Source organism: Castor canadensis, chromosome 4 (genome assembly GCF_047511655.1).
Source record: "Castor canadensis chromosome 4, mCasCan1.hap1v2, whole genome shotgun sequence".
NCBI classification, from domain to species: Eukaryota; Metazoa; Chordata; class Mammalia; order Rodentia; family Castoridae; genus Castor; species Castor canadensis.
In genome coordinates, this window is record NC_133389.1 from 179,171,843 (window position 1) to 179,196,403 (window position 24,561).

General features: G+C 37.5%; 2 protein-coding genes across 3 annotated transcripts in view; both read left to right on the forward strand.

Annotated features, from left to right (window-relative positions):
* The window catches only part of LOC109695972 (UDP-glucuronosyltransferase 1A6), a 172,070-nt gene that overhangs the window by 29,529 nt on the left and 117,980 nt on the right, over nt 1–24,561 (forward strand). Inside the window, exon 1 of one of the 2 annotated variants that reach the window (XM_074072035.1) lies at nt 16,227–17,186. The exons of the other annotated variant lie outside the window; for it this stretch is intronic. Coding sequence (XP_073928136.1) covers nt 16,332–17,186 — 855 coding nt within the window. The 5' untranslated portion in view covers nt 16,227–16,331. Of the gene's footprint in view, nt 1–16,226; nt 17,187–24,561 lie in introns of those variants that run through there. 2 annotated transcript variants of the gene reach the window in all.
* LOC141422662 (UDP-glucuronosyltransferase 1A9-like) lies at nt 18–16,397 on the forward strand. Its single transcript, XM_074072040.1, has one exon. The coding sequence runs from the start codon at nt 858–860 to the stop codon at nt 1,824–1,826; it is 969 nt and encodes a 322-aa protein (XP_073928141.1). The 5' UTR covers nt 18–857; the 3' UTR covers nt 1,827–16,397.

Sequence of the window (24,561 nt, forward strand, 5' to 3'; positions counted from 1 at the left end):
TATTTATTTCTATAGAACATCCAGAGCAGGTAAATCCAGAAAGACAGCAGAGGCTAAAAGAACAATGGAACTGGGATTGATTGCTTAATGGAAAGGGATTTCTTCTGGGTTGATGAAAATCATCTAGAACTAGAGAGGAGTGGTGCTTGTACAGCACATCTGTCCTAAATGCCCCTGAATTGCTTACTTGAAAATGGTGAAGATGGTACATGTTTTGTCAGATGTGTTTACCACAGGTTAAAAAGAGGTATGATCCCATTTGTCTGTTTTTATCTTTGTTGCCTGATCTTTTGGGATCCTATTTTTTAAAAAAATCATTGCCTTCACCAGTGCCTTAAGATGTTTTCCTTATGGTCATGGGCTAATCAGCGGACTGGGGTCCTTTTGCTCTAGCCACATAGGAAGTAGACCAAGACAAGCAGGAATGGCTATCCATGACAGTTGCTTGTGAAAACAATCCCACCACCAGTAGGAGAATCAGGATAAGGATTTTCCAGTGTTTCTTTTGAAACTGGGTTACCTATTTGTTTCTGAGCAAAGAGCTTTTAGCATTTTGAAGATAAAAGCTAATAATTGCTTTCAAAAAAGTTTCAAAACAGCAATCTGTGTCTGAATTTCCTTTTCTTTAATCTTTTTGAGCTCAAAAGTCTAGTATCATTGCTTAAAACTACTTCTGTACTCATATTGCAGTATGTTGCATGATTTTCCCCAAAGCAAAGTTAATAAACAATTCTTATCTGGAAAACAAATAAGCAGGTATCTCAGCAAATGCTACTCATTAATCATTGTTCTTCTGGGTAAATCATTGGCAGTGAGCATAATACCTTTTATGACTGTATGAATATAGAACCTCTGCTATGGTGTGTTTTATGCCCGTACTCCTGCCACTGTATTTCAGGAGCATAGAGTCTGGGGATCTGGCTTGCTCTGGGCTGCAGTTACCCATGGCTCTCACAATCTTGCCTGGCCCCCTTACTCTATGTGTGTGTCTGCTGCCGGCCTCAGGCTTTGTTGAGGCAGGCAAGCTGCTGGTGGTGCCCATGGATGGCAGCCACTGGTTCACTATGAGGTCTGTGGTGGAGAAACACATCCGCAGAGGGCATGAGGTGGTCACAGTCATGCCAGAGGTGAGTTGGCAACTGGGACAATCTCTGAATTTTACAGTGAAGACTTATTCAACTTCTTACACTCTGGAGTGTTTGGACCATATGTTCAAGGTTTTTGCTGACACTCAATGGAAAAATCCGGAACAAACTTTATATTCTGCATTAATGGGCTCATCCAGAACTTTTTTTGAATTGTTTTTTTCACATTGTAGGAGTTTGTTTAACAACAAGAAATTAGTAGAATTCTTAAAGGAGAGCTCTTTTGATGCGGTATTTCTGGATCCTTTTGATATGTGTGGCTTAATTGTTGCCAAGTATTTTTCACTCCCATCTGTGATCTTCACCAGAGAAGTATTTTGCCATTATCTTGAAGAAGGTGTGCAATGCCCTGGTCCCCTTTCTTATGTTCCTAGAATGCTCTTGAGATTGACAGATGCCATGACTTTCAAGGAGAGAGTACAGAAGTATATAGCTCACTTAGAGGAACATTTATTGTGCCCCTATTTTTTCAAAACTTCCTTAGAAATTGCCTCTGAAATTCTCCAAACACCTGTCACATTATATGATGTGTTCAGCCAAGTATCAGTTTGGCTGTTACGGACAGACTTTGTTCTGGAGTTTCCCAGACCTGTGATGCCCAACATGATCTTCATTGGTGGAATCAACTGCCATCAGGGAAAACTGTTGTCTAAGGTACATCATCTCTCCTTTGGAACTTAAAGAATTTTCAGGCTTTAAAAAAGATTTTTAGGTTTATTATTTATTTGTTTGTTTGTTTATTTGATGGTACTGGGTTTGAACTCCAGGCTTATGCTTGCTATTCAGGTTCCCTACCACTTAAGCCATTTCACCATCCTTTAAAAAGGATTTTTAAAAAGTATTCCTCACTATGTTGTTTACATTGCCACATCTGGAATTTTTCATGGTTTTTATGAATTGCTTTGTTCTAGTTCATCAATTGGGATTTAGCAAATTATATATAGCTACCCTGTTTGTTTTCCCCTTTGTAGTCCTGGAGTTTGAACTCAGGTCCTTGTGCTTGCCAGACGTGTGGTCTACCACTTGAGCCCAACCCCTTTTTTTTCTTTAGTTGTTCTTCAAATAGGGTCTCATATTTTTGCCTGGGCTGTCCTAGACCATGGTCCTGCGATTTATGCCTCCTACATAGCTGGGATGACAGGTGCATACTACAACACCTAGCCTATTGGTTGAGTTTTTACCAGGCTGGTATTGAACCACAGTTCTCCTAATCTCTGCCTCCCTTGTACCTGGGATTATGAGTGTGAGCCACCATGCCAAGCCACACCTGTTGATATGTGTGTGCATACTTAATATAATTGCATAAATTTCCAAGCTACATTTTGAATAATGTTTTTGGAGAACACCTGAAAAACACATTAAGATATGAAATATTTCTTTTTACTACTCTCATGCTGCTTCTACAAAAAATGCTGTCAGCATTGTGTATGCAATTTTTTCCCAAAATTTAAAAATGTATATTACTTATATGCATATATAGAATGGAAAATTTCACACCTATTTCATGAAATGAAACTTAATAATAAATATACACTATGTTTTTTATTTTGCATTTTAGCTTTATAGCAAGTTGTAGATATGATCATGGGCCGATACTTACAGATCTGTTATTTTCTTTTAATAATATCATTAAAACCATTGTATTGATGAGCATTACTTCTTAACTAGACAGTAGTGATTGATATTAAAACTTTTTCTCCTTTCTGCTTTCATGAGCAAGACTGTACTAACCATCTCACTTATGTTGTTTACCTTCACGTTCCATGTTTTTTTTCTGCTATGTGAGTGGACAAGTACCCTAGGAGTAGAATTGCTGGGTCAAATGCTATGCTCATATTCTGTTGAATAAACTTGAGAAATTGCCTTCAAAATCTGAACAACCTCACATGTTAAACACTATATACGAGAGCTATAGCTTTTCCATACCCTTTCAGCTCTGGGTGATACCAAACTTTTAAGGTTTTAATAATTTTCTGTGTTTAGCTGAATCATTTTTCACTGCCTATTTTCATAGACACACTATTCATTTGCATTTATTCTGTTGTGAGTTTCATATTCATACTAATCATCTTATATAGCTATTTTTCTTCTTATAACTAGTAGCTATTATCTCTTCGAGTATTAGGAATTCTACCAATATCACCTTAAGATATGTGCTGCAAATATTCCTTATGGGTTTTTAAAAAAATCTTTTGTTAAATAGGATTTTCATTTAGGGAAATCAAGTTTATTAACTTTCTCTTTAGTGGAACTGGGGTTTGAACTCAGGGCTTGGCACTTGCAAAGCAGGTGCTGTACTGCTTGAGCTACACCTTAGGTCCCAGTTAACTTTTTCTTCAGTCATTTCTGGATTTCAGCTTGCTAAGTCTTTCCAGACCTGAGATATAGAAACATTTTCTTTATAATGTGTTTTATTATTTTTAATTCCCCTAATGTAGGTAGCATTTTTTGTTTGTTTATTTTTGGTTTTCTTTTCAAGGAAACCTTTTATTTATGTAATTTAAGTATTGATTATTATTTGTTTTCTCAAAGGATACTTCATTGGTCCAACCTATTTTTTAATCCTAATTCCATTTTTTACTCATGGAATTGAAATGTGTCTTTATCATGTTTTAATTTTTTATATTCTTTGCATCTGCAAACAACTCAGTTTTGCTCCACTGACTTATTTATCTACTCATGCTGCAGAACCATGTTTTGGTTAAGCAGCTCTGTGGTAAGTTTTCATATGTGAGAAAGCAAGCCTTGTACTCATTACTTGCTTGTTTAAGTTTTCTTGGTGATTCTATAATGTATTCTCCTTTGTAAATATTTAAAATTATTTTGTCAAGTTCCAAAGAATAAAATGTGCCATTGGCGCTCTGTTTACATCACACTAAATGTGTTTATAAATTTGAGAAAGATTGGCACATTTTTCTTTTGTCTTCATATTCAGGAAAATGAATCAGATAATCAGATAATCAGATAATTTTATATCCATCAGCAAGAAAGGACACTTTATTTATAAAACCATTTTATCTCTTAAAATTTATTTCTATGTAATTTATTGTTTTTTATACAAGATAATTTTCATTTATTTTGAAGTGCTTATTGGTAATTAAAGGACAGCCTATGCACAACATTTTATATCTAGTTATATTCTTAATTTTCTTCTTAGTTTATAAGATTTACTGGATATGTAATAATCTTCAAATAGTTTCCGCCCCTGATATTTTTGCTACTTTTTTTGCTTTATTGGTTCTTATGCCTCCCAGACACTATGAAGTAATATTGACATTCTGTTAATTTAAACTAGAATTTAGCAATGTGCAATTGTAGAAATTTTGATGAACACAAGCATAATAATTTTGGCTTATAGTCTGGTGAAACATCTCACATATTACCTCAGTAATTTATTTTATTATGGATGGATTATTCATTTTTATCTGTTCTATATGCTCAGATTTACATGTAAGAACATGAATATGTCACCAGGTGTTTGGTTAGAGTGACTTTTCAGCTAACTGGTAGGAAGGTGAAATAATGGCCTTTCTAAAAGGCTGTGAGACTATAGTGTCAGACATGACAAAACTAGTCATGGCTCCTTCTCATGGCAAGACCAAACAAGGAGCTGCACATTGCAAGGTCCTAAAAGGCTGAGTCATTGAATGGGCTTCTCTCCCTTTACCTTCCATCAGCACAGCACCAAGCAGCACCCAGATCTCTGTGACCTTGTCTTTCACCTAAGGATGGAGCCCTTCCACTTCCTCAGTCAACATAGTTCAGTGTGTCTCATTGGGTCAAGGAGTGGTTTAGATATATAGAAGCTATTTATGATTTTATACATCATACAGTATTATATATAAAATATGAAGCACATTGAACCATATAGTTTTGAATATATTTGGTTTCATATATGTATACGTATTTTTAGAAATAGGTAAAATATATGGTTTTATATGTGTATTAAAGGATATATATCTATGAACATCTTACATATTTGAAGATGATATATTTATGTACATTTATAAACATAAATATAAAGCAAGCAAAATTCTCAAGGAAGAATTCAGGTCTTAAAGAGGGCCCTTAATATAGCACAACTATGGATATAAATTTTCATCAAAAGACCTATGAACCATGTATATTTCTCTACCTTTATTTTGGACAGAAGGCTATGTTAAACTCAGGCAAAATAATTTCAAATATTTTGCTGTACTGATTCATCTATCTATTTTTCCTTTTTTTTTTTTTGGTGGGACTGGGATTTGATCTCAGGGCTTTGCACTTGCCACACTCCCTGTCCATTTTGCTCTGGTTATTTTGGAAATAGAGTCTTGTGAACTATTTGCTTGGACTGGCCTTGGACTGTGATCCTTCTGATCTCAGCCTCCCAAGTAGCTACTAGAATTATAGGTGTGAGCTACCAGTGCCCAGTTCCATTTTTCCTCTTTCTTTACAAAAATAATTGGCTATTTTTGAAATGGTAATTCATACATCTGTAATTACCTCACTTAATAGAACAAAAGGAAATTTATGTCATAAATATAATATTTTATCACTTTTGGCAAAATCAGTAATTCTTTAATGTCATCTAATTTCTAGTTCATAATTTAAATCTCCTTAAGCATCTCAAAATTTTTTTCTACTAATGAAATAGTATTGAGGCTCCAGAAATAAATCCATTCATGTTTGACTAATTGATTCTTTTATCAAGACTCCAGGGCTGCCCAACTGGAAAGGAATAGTCTCCTCAACAGATGTTGAGGGGATACCTGAATGTGCACATGGAATAGAATGAGGTTTGACCTTCAGTTCACACCATACACAAAAACTTAACTTAAAATGCATCCAAAACATGAATAGAAAAACTAAAGCCATAAAATTCTTAAAGGAAAATATTGGGTGAAGTCCTCATGACCTTGAATTTGGCGAGGGTTTCTCAGCTATAACATCAAAAGCCTAAGAAACAACAAAAATAGACAATTTGCAATTCATCAATTGAGAACATTCTGTGCATCAAACACACACCCAAGAGAGTAAAAGGCAACCCACAGAAGAGGATGTAGTGTGTTCAAGTCACTGATTTTGTGTGTGTGTGTGTGTGTGTGATACTGGGTTTTTAATTCAGGGCCTCATGCTTGCTAGACAGGTGCTCTACCACTTGAGCTGCACCCCCAGTCCTGAATTGTTCACTGTAAATTGTGAAGATGGTTGAATGTTTTGTCATGTGTACTTTACTACAGGTTAGAAAAAGAGAGAAAGACAGAGAAAACCACTGTTTTAACAGTGGATGTGTGCAAATCAAAATACAAATACATTTTTTTCACAAGTCATCATTTGTTCTAACATTTTATTAACCTCTTCCAGGTCTCTCCTTTTAAAAAACTGCTGTTGGAGTTGAGCCTTATATCTCTCACTCACTGTAAGACCCATTGCAATGGCTCCTTTGAGTTAAATATGCATTGTCATCTTCAAAAAATAACTTAATTTAAAAAAATGCTGTGACTTTCTTCAGTAACTGGGCGGTGTTCTGCAGAATGGCTCTTATTCTAAGTTGTTTGTCTGCTTTCTCATGGTGATGTTGAACCTGTTCCTCTGCACTGGACGTTAGTGTGGGTTTGACTGGTCCAGACTCCACTCATCTGACAAGCCTGTTTCATAGGTGGTGTTGTGCACTTGGCATTGTGTCATATCATAAGGTGCCCTATGTATAGGTGTTCCATTTTTAGTGATGCTAATATTGACCTGGTTATGGGAAAACATCACTAGAAGTTCTTTTTTTCCCCAGAAATCCTTAAGGTCCAGGAATTTTCCCCAGAAATTCCTTCCTGGTCCAGGAAGACTGAGCATGGGTCTGATTGGCCAAATTTTAACCTATGATCTCTTGGTATGGATTTGGGGGAACCAAGTCATCCTTGATGCAATTGACTAAGCTTTTGTCATCTCATTCCTGCCTGCTTTTCTAGCTTATCACAGTACCTCCTTATGTTCTAACCACACTACCTGCTTCCAGTCTATCAAACCACTATATTCTACTCTTTTGGGGGCCTTAGTGCCTGCTGTTTCTCTCTGGGATCCTCTTTCTCCCGTTCACAGCTGACCAAAATTCACTTATCCTTTTGATTTCATTCCAATGACACTTCTTTGGGAAATGTCCCATGGTTCCCAGAGAAGGCCACACATTCCTGTTACAGATCTCATGGTGTCTGGGGTCATTTTTCAATACTTATCACAATAATAATGAATCTTCCACAAATATGTCTAGCGTGGCTATTATACATTCTTGTACTTTAGCTCCTTGAAGCAGAACCAGAATTGTTTTTCTGTTTCCATATTCTCAACACTTGCCTGGTGCCAAAGAATTTAAGCTGGATAAATGAAAACATTGTTGGTGTAGAAGACTGTGCCTAAGGATTTTGTCCTCAGAAGGTTGTTTGGAGAGGAAGAAAGGCACTTGCTCCACGCTATACTCCATGGTCAGCAGATTGTGCCACTCCCATGATGAGAAAGAGTCTTTCAGGACAGGATGGGTAGAGATGTCCCATCTTTTAGTCAATAGCTTTATCAGAATTCAAATCTACCTTCTAAAGCCCCTCAGGGGAACAGAGTGGTCCCCACAATTCATAGGGTACAGGTTTGAAGGGCCAGAGAGTTGATCTCACAGTCTTTTGAGATAATAGTCACACTTCATGAGCCACATAGGACCAGTCTTTCTTTCCTAGGTGGGGATGGGCAGAATCTGTAATAGCTGCCTCAAACAGGAAAATGCCTGCTAGAAGAATTTTAGGTTCTCCTTGTTCCTCATGATGAAATGATTGAGTTGGTAAATTTTTAAAAAATGTAATCGTAATTTGAAAAATGTGATCATCGTAAGGGAAGATAGTAGAGATCGATGCTTAGGTGTTTAATGAATGCTTGAAGAAGAAAGAAGGGAAAAGGCAGACAAATGAGTTTGAGGTTTTTTTTTTCCCCCAGAAAAGATGGGGATGAAAAGATTCTTAAGATTTCCCAAAGCCATCTGGTCAGCTTGCTGATCAGCACAGTAGAATTGAGGGATTACGCTGAAGAAGTAACTGCCACTGCACATTTCATTCTGTAGGATTGGGATAGAAGGACTGAATTCCCACTGAGATAGTGCTGGAATGAGTCCATAGGATGCCATATAAAGTGTAAGATCCTGGTAATGTGCTTGTATGACCAGACAACACCATCACTGTGAGTTTCTCCACACATGGGCAGCAGTGTCTGCCCTAGTGCCTGCTGGGTAAGAGGGAACTGAGGCAGCACTTTCAGCTAGGAGGCAACTTGGAACAGGACTGTTTTAGACCCAAGTCAAAGGTTTTGCATGACTACTGTTTAGAAATATAATGACCAAGGATTTAACTGAGGATTCTTCCTCATGACTAGCACTGTCACTATAACCCTCCATCCTTCCTCAACTCCCTCTTCATGATGTAAAAACAAGTACATGAGGGATGTGGAGGCTTCTACTTTTCCTTCCCTATGAGACTTCCTCAACAGGTAGCCCAGTTGGAGCCTCCATTTATCTTTTAATTACCCTGTTTGTTGCTCTCTGAAATCCCTAGGATCAATGGCATATATATTGTGTATATATGCATTATTGTTGTTTCAACTTATCAGCTTTTTCACTTTCAATATACCATGAGAATATGATACAAAACACTAAATGCTACTTCATGGGACCCACCAATTTATTAGTATGGTGATCTGTGTTCTGTCACTCCATCAACTAGCTATTAAATTCATCTGTAATTTTGTCTTCCTATGCTAATTAGCTTTATTTTTTGTGACTCCCATTTCCTACTCTAGCACCCTGTTACTTTTCATTAGTTCCCTATTTCCTTCCTGTTTTCTGTCTCCTTTCTCACTCATGTCTTTTCTTTCTGTTTCTTCTTCAGAAGGGATTCTGACACAGAGGGCTCATCAAGAAAGTGGTTTCTAATCAGGCATAATGGTACATGTCTATAATCCCAGAATTGGCAAGAGGATTAAGAATTTGAGGCCAGAGTGGGCTATGCAGCAATACCCTGTCTCAAAGACAAACAAAGCAAGGCAAAAAACAAAGAATGAAAGGAAGAAAGTGCTTCTCACTGGGTGACTCATGTATGGCAGTTATCAGTAATTAACAAAAAGCTAGGGAAAGTCTTGTCCTGAGTTGTGATTCCAACACTGGAGTACATTAGAAGATGGTTAAATCATTTTAAGAACATGGATTCTGGAGCTATCCAAATCTGATGTGTGAATTTCCCAGGGATATGTAAAAGAAATGGGATGATGCCACAGAACAAAGAATGACCGGAACAAGTTCAGTTTGACATGGAAATGAGTTTATTAGGCATTACTTATAAAGCATTGGAAGGCTATGGTCAACTGACTCACTGAAGTCACTACCCTCTGACTTCCAAACTTGAATTTTACAAAGCACCAAGTTTATGTTGTACTCAGCAGAGAGCAGAAGCAAACCAGACACAGAGGAGCTATGTGTTTGGGTGCACTCTGTTCTTGTTCTTACCAAAAAGTTCAAAACGCTCAGTAAACACACTCAGACCATGGAAAGGATAGCTTTGTTTTGCTGCAGTCTGGCATGTAGCCCAAGTATACAGAACAGCTAATTGGTGGCCTACTGCAAAATGCCATTATTTGGTTAGTATTGGAGGACTTTTTTCCATCTACTTGAGATCAGTCATACCCCAGCTTTGGCACATATACTTGGGTAAGAACCTCAGTTTCTATATTTTTCAAATAGGGATAAAATAAGTACCACACATACTGATATCCAGACAAAATGCCAAAATGCATGTAAAGTGCACGGTATGTGGCAATGAGTCAATGGTAGCCATAATTGTGGGTGATGTACATTTTTCAGCATGAGTAGATACAACCTCCACAGTGTTAATAATATTAACCATGCCAAAAAAACAAACACATTAGCCATGCATTCAGGCTCTCTTCAGAAGACACTGATCAGTTGTCAAAATTTTGCTTGTCTTGGGAGCTTCCAGACATTATTTAACCTTCAGATCAGTGCACTGTCCCCTTAGGAAAAGCTTAAAATTCAAGGATAGTGAAAAGTAACTATGTTGCATGCCTACTTCATGTTATGTTGTCCTAAGAATTTCCACATAGGTTGGCATTATTAGAATGCCCACTTTGCAAATGATAAAACTGACGCTGACAAAAGTTGAATGAATTGCCCATGGTTACAAATCCACTTTTGTGCACATTCTTTTTTATTTGTTTGTTTTGTTTTTACAAATTGAATATTATCCACATTGTGTAAATTTCAGCCATTTCAAATATACAATTCAGTAGTTTCTTGTGTATATACCTATATGAGCAACCATCACTACTATGTCTTTTTTTTTTTTTTGGCACTGCTGGGGTTTGAAATCAGGGTCTCATGCTTGCAAGGCAGGTGCTGTACCACTACGTGAGCCACTCCACCTGCCCCCATCCCTACTACATAAATTCAGATTATTTTCCTTATCCTAATGAGAAACTGTACACAATGGCAGTCATTGCTATTTCATTACCTTCTTTCAGTTGTGGGCACCAATTTATTTTCTGTTTCTATGAATTTGCTATTTAAGGGTATTTCTTAGAAATTGCATCACACATTATAGGGTCATATAAAACTGGCTTCTTTTTGGTATTTTAGTGCTCATATATATTGACACAAGGAATCAATACTCCACTCCTTTGTATGATTGAATCATATTCCATTGTATGTATTTGCCCTATTTTTCTTATCCATTCATTCATTGATAGGCATTAAATTACTTCCTCTTTCCAACTGTGATGAATGATGTTGCTAGGAACATTCATGGACAGTGCACCCAGGCATTCCGACTGTGTTGTTCTTGATCACATTGCTGTGAATGACAGTTTTTTTCTTTTGATTCCATTCTGGATGCCTTTTGTGTTTCTCTTGCTTGATTGCACTGATAGGCCCTCCAGAATAAGGTGGGATAGATGTGGTAAGAGCAGCCATTCTGGATTTGGGTGTCATCTGAGGAGTAAAGCATGAGTCACTCACCTTTGAGTATGATGTCAGCTGTAGGTATTTAATAGGTTAAGACTTACCTTCTTTTTCTAGTTTTCTGAAAATTTTAATCAAGAATGGATTTTGTCAAATCTTTTTTTAGCCTTTTGAGATAACTGCCTACTTTTGTTTTTTTATTTCATTTATGTAGTTTATTTTTGTGACTTACCATCTTTTTTATGATTTTTTTGTGTGTGTTGTATTAGAGACCAAACCCAGGGCCTTGTGCATGCTAGGCAAGGACTCTATCACTGAGCTACATTCCCAAGCCTTGTTATGTTTTTAAAATAAAAAAATTATTAATGTATCCAGGTATAATGGAGCATGTGTGTATTCCCAGTTACTGGGGAGAGACAGGTAAGAGGATAGCTGTCTGAAACAAGCCCAAGAAAGAGTGCAAGACCTTATCAGAAAAAAACAAAACTAAAATTAAAAAGGGCTGGTGTTGTGGCTGTAGTAGAGAACTTACCTAGCAAGTGGGAGGTCCTGTGTTCAATCCCCTGTATCAACAAGGACAAAGATTAATGTGGTAAAATGTATTAGCTGATCATTTACTATCTTAGCTATACATTTCAGTATCGGGCACATTCACTTTACAATACATCCACCATGACCATCCATCTCCAAAACCATTTACATCTTCCCAAACTGTAACTCTGCTTTCATTAAAGAAGAACTTGTTATTCTTTCTTCCTTACTGACCTGCCAACCATCACTGTACTCTTCAATTCTACAAATTTGGCTATTGTAGATTTCCCATAAATGTGGAATCAAACTGTTTGTGATTCTGTGACTGGACTGGTTTTTTTGCAGCATACAGTTGTCAAGTTCACCCTTTTGTAGCATGTATCAGAATTTCCTTCCTTTTAAAAGACTAAACAATATTCTGTTATATGTGTGTACCACATTTTGCCTATCCATTCCTCTGTGAATGGACTCTTGGGTTGCTTCCACCACTTGGTTGTTGTGAATAATGATTGTATAAACCTGGCTGTACTACCTTGACCTATTTTCATTTGTTAAGTCATCCTTGTATCTGTGGGATAAATCCCAGATGGTTATGATGTATTATCTTTTTTGATATTACATATTTTCATATGTAATTGAATTTGACAAGCTATAATTTTGCCTACAGCTTTTGCATTTGTGGTAATTAGGGTGAGTGATCTTTTATTTCCCATAATTTCTTTTCTAGTTTTGGTGTTGCGATAATGCTGCCAGTGTCAAGGAATGAGTTAGGAAATTCCCAGTGTTTGCATTTTCTTTAATAGATTGTAGGAATCAGTATGAGTTCTTCCTTCAATGTTTGGTAGAGTACTTCAATGAACTCACATGGATTTGAATGTTTTTTGGAGGAAAGTTTCAATTTCAAGGGTAATTTCAATTTAAAGGATATAGGTTGTTTCTTTTCAGGTTATTTATTTGTTCTTGTGTAAACTCTGGTAGCTTGTATCTTTGAAGAAATAAGTGTATTTCATCTAAGTGGTTGAATGCTATTGTTCATATGAGTGATATTACCTCTCTCATTCCTGATACTGGTCCTTCCTTCTTTCCTTCCTCTCCTCCTCCTTATTTTTCTTTATCTCTCACCTTTTTCTCTCATAAGTCTGGCTAGACCTTTATCAAATTAATTGATAATCTCAGATACCAGTTATTGTTTCCATTGATTTTCTCCATTTTTTCTCTTTTTGGTGGCACTGGAGATGAACTCAGGCCTTGCACTTGTAGGCAAGTGCTCCACACTCGAGCCTGCCGCCGGTCTGTTTGCTTTAGTTTCTTTTTCAGATATGGTCTCCCACTTTTGCATGGGCTGACCTCTTGCTGAACATACTTCTACTTTTTCCTCCTAAGTAGCTGGGATTATAGAAGTGAACCACCATGCCAGACCTTAGTTTTTCTTTTACTTTCTATTTAATTGATTTCTACTCTAGAGTAAACCCTTTGGTAAGGTATATTGCTTATGACCATACTATCTTTTCTTTAGTTTTAAAATTTCAAAGTGCACATTTATAATTATGTGTGTGTGTGTGTGTGTGTATGGGATAAGTAAATCAAGTGAGTTTACATATCCACCCTGTCAGATACTTCACATCTTTAGAGATGAGAGCATTTGAAGTTTACTCTCTTAGTACATAATACTCTGCAAATAGCTATAGTCAGCACACTGTACAAGAGATGTCAAAATCTACATGTTATTCCTAACCAAACTTGTGTGCTGATCTAACCTTCTTGCCCAGTCACCAGCCTCTATCATCACCATTTTATTCTCTGCTTTTGTATGGATCCAGCTTGACATGAGTACAGCCATCTGGAGTCATAACTGCCATGATTGGCCAGATTATCCTGGTTGTCTTTTCCTGCACATTTCCCCAGCATATTGTGAATATAGTAGTAGATGGAGTTGAAGTTTTTTGCCCATTCTTAATTGAGTTTTGTTTTCTTGTTATTGAGTTTTAGAGCTCTTTATTATTTTGGATGTGAACTTACTGTTGGATGCATATTTTGAAAATATTTTCTCCTAATTTTTAGGTTGTCTTTGCATGCTGTTCCTTCCTTTGCCATGCAGGAGACTCTTAATTTGATGTAACCGCATTTGTTTATCATTTCTTTTATTGCCTGTGCCTTTGGGATCAAATTAAGAAAAACATCATTGCACAGGCCAATGTTGTGTAATTTTCTCCCTATGTTTTCTTCTAGCAATTTTACAGTTTCTAATATCCCTTGTTAAGGTTTATGTGAGTTGGTTTTATATGTGATGTGAGAGAGGGATCCAATTTTATTTTCTGCAGGTAGAGATTAAGTTTCTTCTTCATTGAAAGACTATTCTTTTGTTATATGGTATTCTTGGTACCTTTGTCAAAAATCAATTGACCATAGATGCCTGAGTCATTTCTGGTTCCCTCCTGTGTTTCACTGGTCATTGTATATATTTTTGCCAGTGCTAAGCTATTTTAATTGCTATTGCTTTGTGATATAATTAGAAATCTGATGAATGACACGTCTAGCTTTGTTCTTTGGCTTGTGATTGCTTTGGCTAATGGACTTTTGTGGTTCTTTAAGAACATTAGGATTGTTTTTCCTATTTCTGTGAAGAATGTCTATGGTAGCGATTGCATTCAACCTGTAGCTCCTTTTAGGTATTATGATGTTTTAGTAATTCCACTTCCTCCAACCGAAGAGTGTGGGCTGTCATTCCAGTTATATGTATATTATTCAGTTTCTTTCATAAACATTTTATAGTTTTCAGCATGTTGGTCTGAGAAATCTGCAGATAGCTGTGTGGTGATCCTTTGTATGTGATGACTTCCTTACTTCTTTCTTTGATTTTTATTTTGTTTCATGCTGGGTAAGATCATTCTGGTGGCCCTGAGCCTGGGTAGAGAGAATAAGATTCTAGGGACAAAAGCTAAGTTGACCTTCCCCCAGTGCTTATAGTGGGTACCATCTCAGCTACCTGGTTAGTCTATGGGGTTGGCAGGTTTCTGTGAGCAAGCATCACAGCTGGCAGCAGCACTGTGATCTGAATGCTGTTTGCTATGAGCACAATCTCCTCTCTGTTTCTGGTAGATCCTGAGTGGTCTAGCTATGCCATCTCCACTAGTATTCCCTGTGAAGTAACCATCAAGTCTGCTCTGTGAAATCATTTGGTAGGATGACTGGATGACTGCCTCTATTCTCTTTCATCCCATAGACCATAAGGCTAGGGAAATACTCCCTAACATGGCTTGGGGGAATATCTGGAGGGGAGAGTTGGCATGGCCATAGTTAGATGGACATTCTCCTTGAACTTCCAAATTGAGTTTCATTCAGTTCTGTGCACCACATGGGTGGCTTATGCTTGTGTCTGTGTTGTTCCAATCTGTGGGTCGTTGTTGGTTGACATTCATGTGGGGATGAGGCAGTGAGGCACTTCTCATTGTGCCAATTGCTGACATCACTCTCCTCATTTTTTTTTTAAACAAAGACTTCAGGTTAAGTCACTGAGCCTTCAAGGTAAATGGTTTCAAGGAAATCTCTAGTAACATTTACTGCCCTGCACTGAACACTTTGTGATCCTACCAAGGATTATGCCCCTGAGATGGATATAGGCATGTCACAAAATGCTCCTCAAAGCTCCTCATATACATACAGCACAGAGCTGTATTTGAGGGTACTAAAAAATTCTAAAAGGTACTGGTGTCCAATTCAACAAATACTGTGGCTCACTTTCTGTGTTAGGACCTAGTGTGGGTATAATTGAAACAAGATAAAAACATGAAGTTGTAGCCCGCGCTCTCAAGGAGTGCTCAGGAGAGTGTGGGAGACAAATACATAGATTCCTTAAAGAAGGCCCTTGAGTAATTGGGGAGAGCTCAGAACACAGATCTTAATGTCTGTCCTGTATGTAAATGCATATAGGAAAGAGAAAGGCGTTTCAGCACAATTGTTGGGGAAAGCATTCAGTAGGTGTGTATCTGGTGCACTAGATGTATCAAGAGGAAATGACTGAAAGCAGACAGCCATCTTCTATCCAATTTCTGCAATGGTCCATGGAGGTACGTTGTTGGTTGTATTTCAGCATTTCAGAGGTTTCAAAGGCTATGGAAATAGAATACTGTATAGAATAAGACAATCAGCAATGCCTACACATGGCAGAATTGCTTATAACCACAGTTTCACTGCAGTGAAGCTAGGAGGGCTAAGGGTCTTCCACTGTTTCTGTGGAAGCAGGGTTGCCCATTTTCTTCTGAGGAAAATTCCTTTGGTAGTTTTAGGATAAATAATCAAAAGTGTTATTTTGGACAAAACCCGGTATTACAGACTTCATACAACCTTACTTTACCTTTTAATCTAAATTCAAAGTCCAAATCTATTGATAATAATCTTGTTTCTTAATTCACATTGCAATACAAGGCATGATTCCCCCCAGGGAGTGTTTCTAAATTATTTCTATCTGGAAAACATGAGCTGGTATCTCAGGTCATGTTACTCATTAATCATTGTTTTTTTCAGTAAATCATTGGCAATTCATGTAACTTCTATACAAATGCACATGTGCTTCCTCTTTGCTGTGGTGCACACTGTTTCTGTACTTCTTTCATCTCCTGTAGAGCAGGAGCATAGAGCCTAGGTGGCTGGCTTGCTCTGGGCTGCAGTTACCCATGGCTCCCACAGTCTTGCCTGCCCCCCTTCCTCTATGTGTGTGTCTGCTGCTGGCCTCAGGCTTTGCAGAAGCAGGCAAGCTGCTGGTGGTGCCCATGGATGGGAGCCACTGGTTCACCATGAGGTCTGTGGTGGAGAAACTCAACCAAAGAGGGCATGAGGTGGTCACAGTCATGCCAGAGGTGAGTTGGCAACTGGGACAATCTCTGAATTTTACAGTGAAGACTTACTCAACTTCTTACACTCTGGAGGATTTGGATCAAAAGTTCATGTTTTTTGCTAACACTCAATGGAAAATTCGGGAACAAAGTATGTTTACTCTGTCAACTGGCACAGCTAGAGGTGTTCTTGACATCACATTTTCACATTGTAGGAGTTTGTTCAATGACAAGAAAATAGTAGAATTCCTAAAGAACAATTCTTTTGATGCAGTGTTTCTGGATCCTTTTGATGTGTGTGGCTTAATAGTTGCCAAATATTTTTCCCTGCCATCTGTGGCTTTCAGCAGACTACTATTTTGCTATGGTCTTGAAGAAGGAGCACAGTGTCCCAGTCCCCTTTCTTATGTCCCTCGACTTCTCTCTGGCTTGCCAGATGCCATGACTTTCAAAGACAGAATATGGAACCATATTTCCCACTTGGATGAACTTTTCTTTTGTCCTTACTTTTTCAAAACATCCACTGACATTGCCTCTGAAATTTTCCAAACGCCAGTCACAACCTATGATCTGTTTAGCCAAGTATCAATTTGGCTGTTCCGAACGGACTTTGTTCTGGAATTTCCCAGACCTGTGATGCCCAATATGGTCTTCATTGGTGGAATCAACTGCCATCAGGGAAAGCCATTGTCTAAGGTATGTCATCTCTCTTTTGCACATTGAGAATACCTGGCTTTGGATGTTAAACTAAAGATTGCTTTTGAACTATGATTTGTCATCTGTGTTTACCACATTTGGAATCTCTTTCTAGTTTAATGAGGGTTTTATCCCATTTATGTAACTTGGTGTAGCAAACTTCATAAAGCTGCCCTTGTTGGTGAGAATGTGTATACAATTGACATGATCATACAGAATTTTTCTGGCTGTGTTTTTGATATTGGTTTTATAAAACACTGCAGAAAACGCTCATTTATTCCTGTCCTTTTTTTTAACCCATGGAACTTTGTCTGCATCTTTTCCAATTTATGGAAATTACTTCATATATGCACATATGTAATGCACATTTTCCCTTCTTTTTTATTTAAATAAAATATAATAGTAGGCTGGACACACAGCTCTTATCCTTGTTTTTTTACTTGCCAATAAATTGTAGACATGCTCACAGGCCAATGCTTACAAATTTGACCTGGTCTTAATAATTGCATTAAAATCTTTACTTTGTATCCTATAGTTTTTGAACCAACCAACAGTAATATCTGCTTAGGCCTTTTCTGCTTATCTGAACAGAACTGTACTAACCATCCTTAATTATTTGCTTTACATTTAATTGTTCCACTCTCTTGCTCTTATCTCAGTAGGGTAGAGTTCTAGGAATATGGTGTCTGAGTCTAATATTTGCATATATCACATTTTTATAAACTTGAGAGTTTGGTTTTAAATCATGGACAACTTCACAGGAAGACCAGTGATTCAGGACAGTGGTAGCTTTTCCATACTGTCCCTGGCTTCAGACATTGTAAAACTGTTAGTTTCTGAATTTTCTAGTCAAAAATATTGTGTGTACTTACTTCAATTTTACATTAATTTTCATAGATGTTTTGGCCTTTTACATTTGTCAGTTTTGATAGGGCTTTTGTTTTTTTGTAAGTAATTATAATAAGCTTCTTTAATACTAAAGATATTAACACTTGCATTTTTTAGTATATACTGCAATTAATATTTCACTAGCACGTTTCATCTTTTCATTTTCATTTCCATGTAGTCATATGGCTAATTTTTTTTGGTGGTTTCTAAATTCCTACTTATTTGGGTCTTTCCAAACCTGAGATATAGAAATATGTCCTCTGGTATGAATTATACTTTCACCAATGAGACCTTTAAGGTAAGCACGGAATATTATTTTCTCAAGGGAATCTCTTTGACCCACCCTTCTCAATAAGAACGCCATCCTTCATCCGTGGAAACGAAATGCATCTTTATCATGTTTTAATTTCTATATTCTTTGTATCTGCTTCAGAATTCTTCCTTTTGTCCCATTGATTTATTTATTTCTTTGTACCTCAGTAGCACGTGTTGATTACGTAGGTTTAACTGAGCTGTAATGTTTGGTGGGGAAGTGGCATTTTCCCCAGTCTTTTCTTCTCAGGTTTGCTTATGAGTCTTATAATATGTCCTCCTGCGTAAAATTTAAAATGGTTGTGTTTCGTTTTAAAAAATCCTGTGGGCCTCTTTTATTATTACATTAAAAATTTTCTCCCTAATTTGAGAAAGATTGACATGCTTTGGCTTTTGTCTTCCTCCATAGGAATATGGATTCCTTTTTACTTTAGCAGATCTTATTTTATGGCCATTATTAAAAACTTGTACTTTATGTAAGCATTTTTACCTGACTTCTTAAAAATTACTCCTAGGTATTTTATTATTTTGAAAGTAGTTTGCTATAGCTATTTCCATCTTGAATTTGAAGTACTTACTGATAGTGTGCAGCTATCCCTTCCCAATTTTTTTTTTCAGTACTGATGATTGAACCCAGGGCCTTTTCCTTGCTAGGCAAGCACTCTGCCACTTGAGGCACAGCCCAAACCTTTCCCATTTGTCCTCTATCCAGCCATATTTCTAATTTGTCTTACTAGTTTGTGAGATGTATTAAGTATACAATATAATCCACAAATAATTTCCTCCTTGGTAGTTATACTACTTTTCTTTATAGCACTTGTATTAGTCACCTTTCATTATTTAACAAAATACCTGAAGCAATAACTTAAAAATGGTGAAGATACAGGGAAATTAGAATTCTCAGAAATGGCTGGTTGGAATGTAATATGTTGCAGCACTGTGGAGAACAGTTTGGTGCTTCTTTAATAAGCTAAACGTAAAATTACTATGTCTTCCAGTATTCTGCTCCTGGGAAGGTACCCCAAGAGTAGAAAACAGGTACTGAACAAATAGCTGTACCTGAATGTTCATAGAAACACTATTCTTAATAGAAAACTGATGAAAAGAACCCACAAGCCATCATGGGTTAACAGATAAATAAATGTGGATGTTCCTACATAGTATTCAGCACAGATAAATGCTACAAATGATTGAGTCTAAAAACCTCATGTGTTGTAAAGGACCCCAAACACCAAAGGTCGTCTCTGGTATGAATCCATCTATATGAAGTTTCCAGAGCAGGCAGATACACAGAGACCCATAGCAGTGCTGTGGTTTCCAGAGGCCATGGGGAGAGGGGAGCAGGGCGTGACTGTTTCAGGGGAAAAGGATTTGCTTTTCAGGTGATGAAGATGCTCCGGAACTAGAAGAGTGGTGGTGGTCACACAGGATTGTGACTGTGTTAAATGTCATTGAATTGGTCACTTTAAAATGCTATGACTGTGGCTGTTTTGTCAGGTGTATTTTACCACAGTTTAAAAAGAAAGAGAAAGAATGCCTTTGAACAGTTGATTTGTGTGAATCAGGACTCAAACTTTTATTTCACATTGCTTTATTTCTTCTAACATTCTATTTAACTATCACAGGTCCTTCTCCTTAAACAGTGTTGTGGGGGTGGAGTCTGGTTTCTCTGTGTGGGCAGAGGATCGAGTTTGGGTGTCTTTCCCAAGGAAGGAGGGGCTTGAGCTTCTTTCTCAAAGCCATTCTGTTCAGCCTGATGTTCTGCACCGTGGATTACCCTGAAGGAGTGACTGTCCACACACTTTTTAGTCTGTAGGGTTGGATGAAGGATCAACTCCTGCTGGAAAAGTGCTGGAAACCAAATAAAGGACAGGTTAGGACCTGACCTTCAAGGCATCTGCAAGCATCTTCTCTTCCTGGCTTTGAGCCTTTGTTAACGAATATCGTCTGTGGGTAAGACAGTCCAATTGGGAGGAGGGTGTTCCCACTCAGTAACTTAAAAGAGAATTCACTACATTTGATCCTTAAAAGGACACTAAACATGTGTAGCATCTTGTTTGTTAGTACATCCTATATTTAGGTAAGAAGACACTCATGTTCCCCCTAGAATATCATGGAACTAAGTATTTTAGGTCATTGCTTCACAAGCTATTTAAGATTAAGACACAACAGGGAAAATCCAATTTCTTACAGATTCATTATTTTATAGATGATAATAAAAATCTGTTAGTATGGAATGTACCAAAGATACAAAATGTAAGACCCCTGGTGATGGGCTTGGACTACAGGCAATACTATTGCTGTGAGAGTTTCTCCCTTCATGCTCGTTGTCTTCCCTGGTGCTGCTGGGTAGGAGGGAACTAAGCCAGCACTGTGAACTGGGAGACAGACTTGGAGCAGGACTATTTTAGACCTAAGCCAAAAGCTTTGTCTGACTACTGTTTAGTCAGAATTTAACAAAGGATTCTTCCTCATGATCAATACTCTCATTTTCCATTTTTCATAGGCTTCTTCCTTATGATGTAAAAATACACCATGGTGTGAGGAGGCTCCTATAGGAAGTCTCATACTTTTTTCTTTTCCTATGAGACTTCTTGTTCAGGTAGCCCAGTTGGAGCCTCCATTGAGCTTTGATTTATGCTGTCTGTTGCTGTCTGAAATCCCTGGTGTCAGAGGCTCATTTTTGGTGTTTCTACTAATCAGCTTCTTTGACCTTCAGTGTACCATGAGAACATGATAAAATCACCAAATGCTACTTCTCAGGCTCAATCAATGTATTAGTATGGTGACCTGCCTTGCCACCAACTAGCTATCAAGTTCAGCTGTGATTTTGTCTACCTAGGGCTAGTGGCTTAAATTTTTGCAGCTTCCATTCCCTACTTTCTAGCTCCTTATTCTTTTTCAAAAACTTCTATTCCTTTCCTATTTTCTGTCTTTTTCCCCATTCAAGTCTTTCCTTTTGTCCCTTTCTCAGCTGGAAGTGTGCTGCAGAGGGCTCATGAAGAGAGTGCTTCCTAGTCAGGAATGGTGGTGTATGCCTGTAATCTCTACACTTAGGATGCTGAGACAGGAGGATTGCAAGTTCAAGGCCAGACTGGGACACACAGTGATACTGTGTCTCCAAAAAGCAAAGAAAACCAAAACAAAACAGCCTGGTGAAGTGCCTCAAGTGATAAAGCACCTGCCTAGCAAGTGTGAGGCTCTGAGTTCAAACCCCAGTACCACCAAAAAAAATCTTTAAAATAAAACAAAAAGAAAGACTCTGAGATGAAGAATGTGCTTCCTCCTGGATGACTCATTTATGGAGGGCGGAAGTCATGCCCTGAGTCCTGATTCCAACATTGGACTACATTAGAAGATGGTTAGGCCAATTTTGAGATCATGGTTCCTTGAGCCATCCAAACCTGATGTATGAATTTCTCAAAGAGATTTAGAAGAAATGCTTGTGTCTAAATAGGGCTGGTTTCTACAAACCAAAGAATGAATGGAACAAATTCTGTTTGAGGAGGAAATGAGTTTATTATTGGTAACACACTAATCAGTTGTCAAAATTCCACTTGTCTTGGGAGCCTCCCATAAATTACTTAACTGTCATATCTGTGCAATGTCCTCTTAGGAAAGCTTGCAAACAAATGTAATGAAATCTAACATATGTTGTGTGCCTACCACATAATAGGTATTTCCCTAAGCACTTGGCATTGTTAAAATGCATACTGTGCAAATAATGAGGCTGGCAGAAGTTGAGTCAATTGCCCACAGTTACACCTCTACTAAGTGAAGAAGTTAGAATTTGAGCATTGGCATCCTTTTTTTGTTTTGTTTTTACAAATTGAGATATTATCCATATCATGTAAATTTCAGTCATTTCAAATATACAATTCAGTGGTTTCTTTTGTATTCACCTATATGAGCAACGATTACCGCAATATAATTTCAGATTATTTTCCTCATCTCAATGAGCAACCCTATACACAATGGCAGCAATTCCCCATTTCATCCTATTCTCTCAGTCCTGAGGACCAGTTTATTTTCTGTTTCTGTGAATTTGCCATTTCTGGCTATTTTGTAGAAATGGGATCACACATTAACTGGCTTCTTTTTGGTATTATAGTGCTCATGCGTGTTGTAACAGGCATCAATACTCCACTCCTTTGTAGGATTGAATCATATTTCACTGTGTGCATTTGCCCCATTTTACGTATTCTTGACTCATTGATGGGCGTTGCATTGTTTTCTCTTTCCAACTGTGATGAATAATGTTGCTAATAACATTGGACAATAAACCCATACATTCTGCTGTTTTTAACAGCGTCTGTGACTGAGACAGTTTTACTTTTTGTTTCTAGTCTGGTACCTTTTATCTTTGTCTTGTTTGAATGCATTGAATAAGATCTCTAGGTCAAGGAGATAGCTTATCTATTTTTGTTATGGCAACTCTGGGTTTTTAATAGGTTGCTGAGACTTTTAATCATGAATGGATTTTTCTCATGTCCTTCACTGTGCCTATTGAGATAATTGCACAGTGTTACTTTTAGTTCATTCATCAATGTGAGTCAATACCCTGTATAGCTATCCTTATCGCAACAACAACAGCAACAACAAAAAACAAAACTTTTAGTTCATTGAAATTGTCCATTATTGTGATTTATTATCTTTTCAAACTTTGTTGTTGTGGTGTTAAAGAACGAACCCAGGGCCTTCTGCATGCTAGGCTAGGACTCTATCACTGAGCTACATCTCTAGCCCTTTTTATGTTTAAAAAATATATATGTAGTAAAACACATTAACATATAATCATTGCTATATTAAATAAACATTTCAGTATTAAGTATATTCAGTTTTCTGTGCAGCCATCATGACAATCCAGCTTCAAAAACATTTTCAACTTCCCATACTGAAACTCTTCCCCATGAAACGAGAACTTCTCATTCTCTCCTCCTCAGTGACCTGCCAACAACTATTCTGCGGTTTGAATCTACTGAATTTGACTATTTCAGATTTCCCATAAGCGTGGAGTCAATACCTTATTTGTTTTCTTTTTCGAGTGACCTGTTTTTTGCAGTACACTTGTCAAGGCTGATCCTTATTGTAGTGTGCGTGAGGATTTCTTTCCTTTTGTAAGGCTGAGCAGTATTCCGTTGTATGTGTGTATCACGTTGTGCCCATCCATTCATTCCTCTGTGAATGGACACATGGGTTGCTTCCATTGTAGCTGTTGAGAATAATGATTGTCTGAACATGACTGTATTATTTTGCTCTATTTTCGAATGTTAAATCATCTGTGCATCCCTGAGATGAGTCCCAAGTGGTTATGATGTGTTATTTTTGGATATTACATGCTTTCATATATGACTGAATTTGATAAACAACAATTTTGCTAGAGCTTTTGCATTTGTTTTGGTCATGGGTGTGTGTGGTTTTCCTTTCCTAAAATGTCGTTGTCTGATTTTAGTATCGTGGTAATGATGTTCCCAGAGAATGAATTAGGAAGTTCTGTATGCTGTGTTTTCTGTAATAGTTTGTGGTAATTAGGATTAGTTCTTCCTTCAGTGTTTGGGAGAGTACTTCAATGAATGCATGTGTGATTGAGGGTTATGCCCCTGGGATGGCTGTAGAAAGTATCACAAAATGCTTCTCAGAGCTCCTCACATACACCACATAGCTATACAAGAAAGCATCTAGAACACTGCAAAAGGTACTAGTGTCCAATGCAACAAACATTGTATGTGTACTTTCTGTGTTAAGGCCTAGCGTGTGTATAATGGATGCAGGATAAAAAGATGAAGTCATTGCCCACGCTCTCAAGAACTGCTCAGGTTCCAGTTTCTGGAATGGTCCATGCAAGTGCATTGTTGGTCGTATTTCAGCATTTCAGAGGTTTCAGAGGGTTTGGAAATGAAATATTGTAAATAGAATAAGATAAGGTTCAACATTACCCATGGCAGATTTACTTATTAACCACAATTGCACTGCAGTGAGGCTGGCAGGGCTGGGAATTGTCCACTCTTTCCTATGAAGTGGGGTTGCTGATTTTCTTCTGAGTATAGTTCTTTAGTAGCCTTAAAGAATGCAAAGTGTTATTTTGGATGAAACCTAGTATTGCATAGGCTTCATTCAAACTTACTTTACCTTTTAATCTAAATTCAAAGCCCAAATCTATTGCTTAATAATTTTG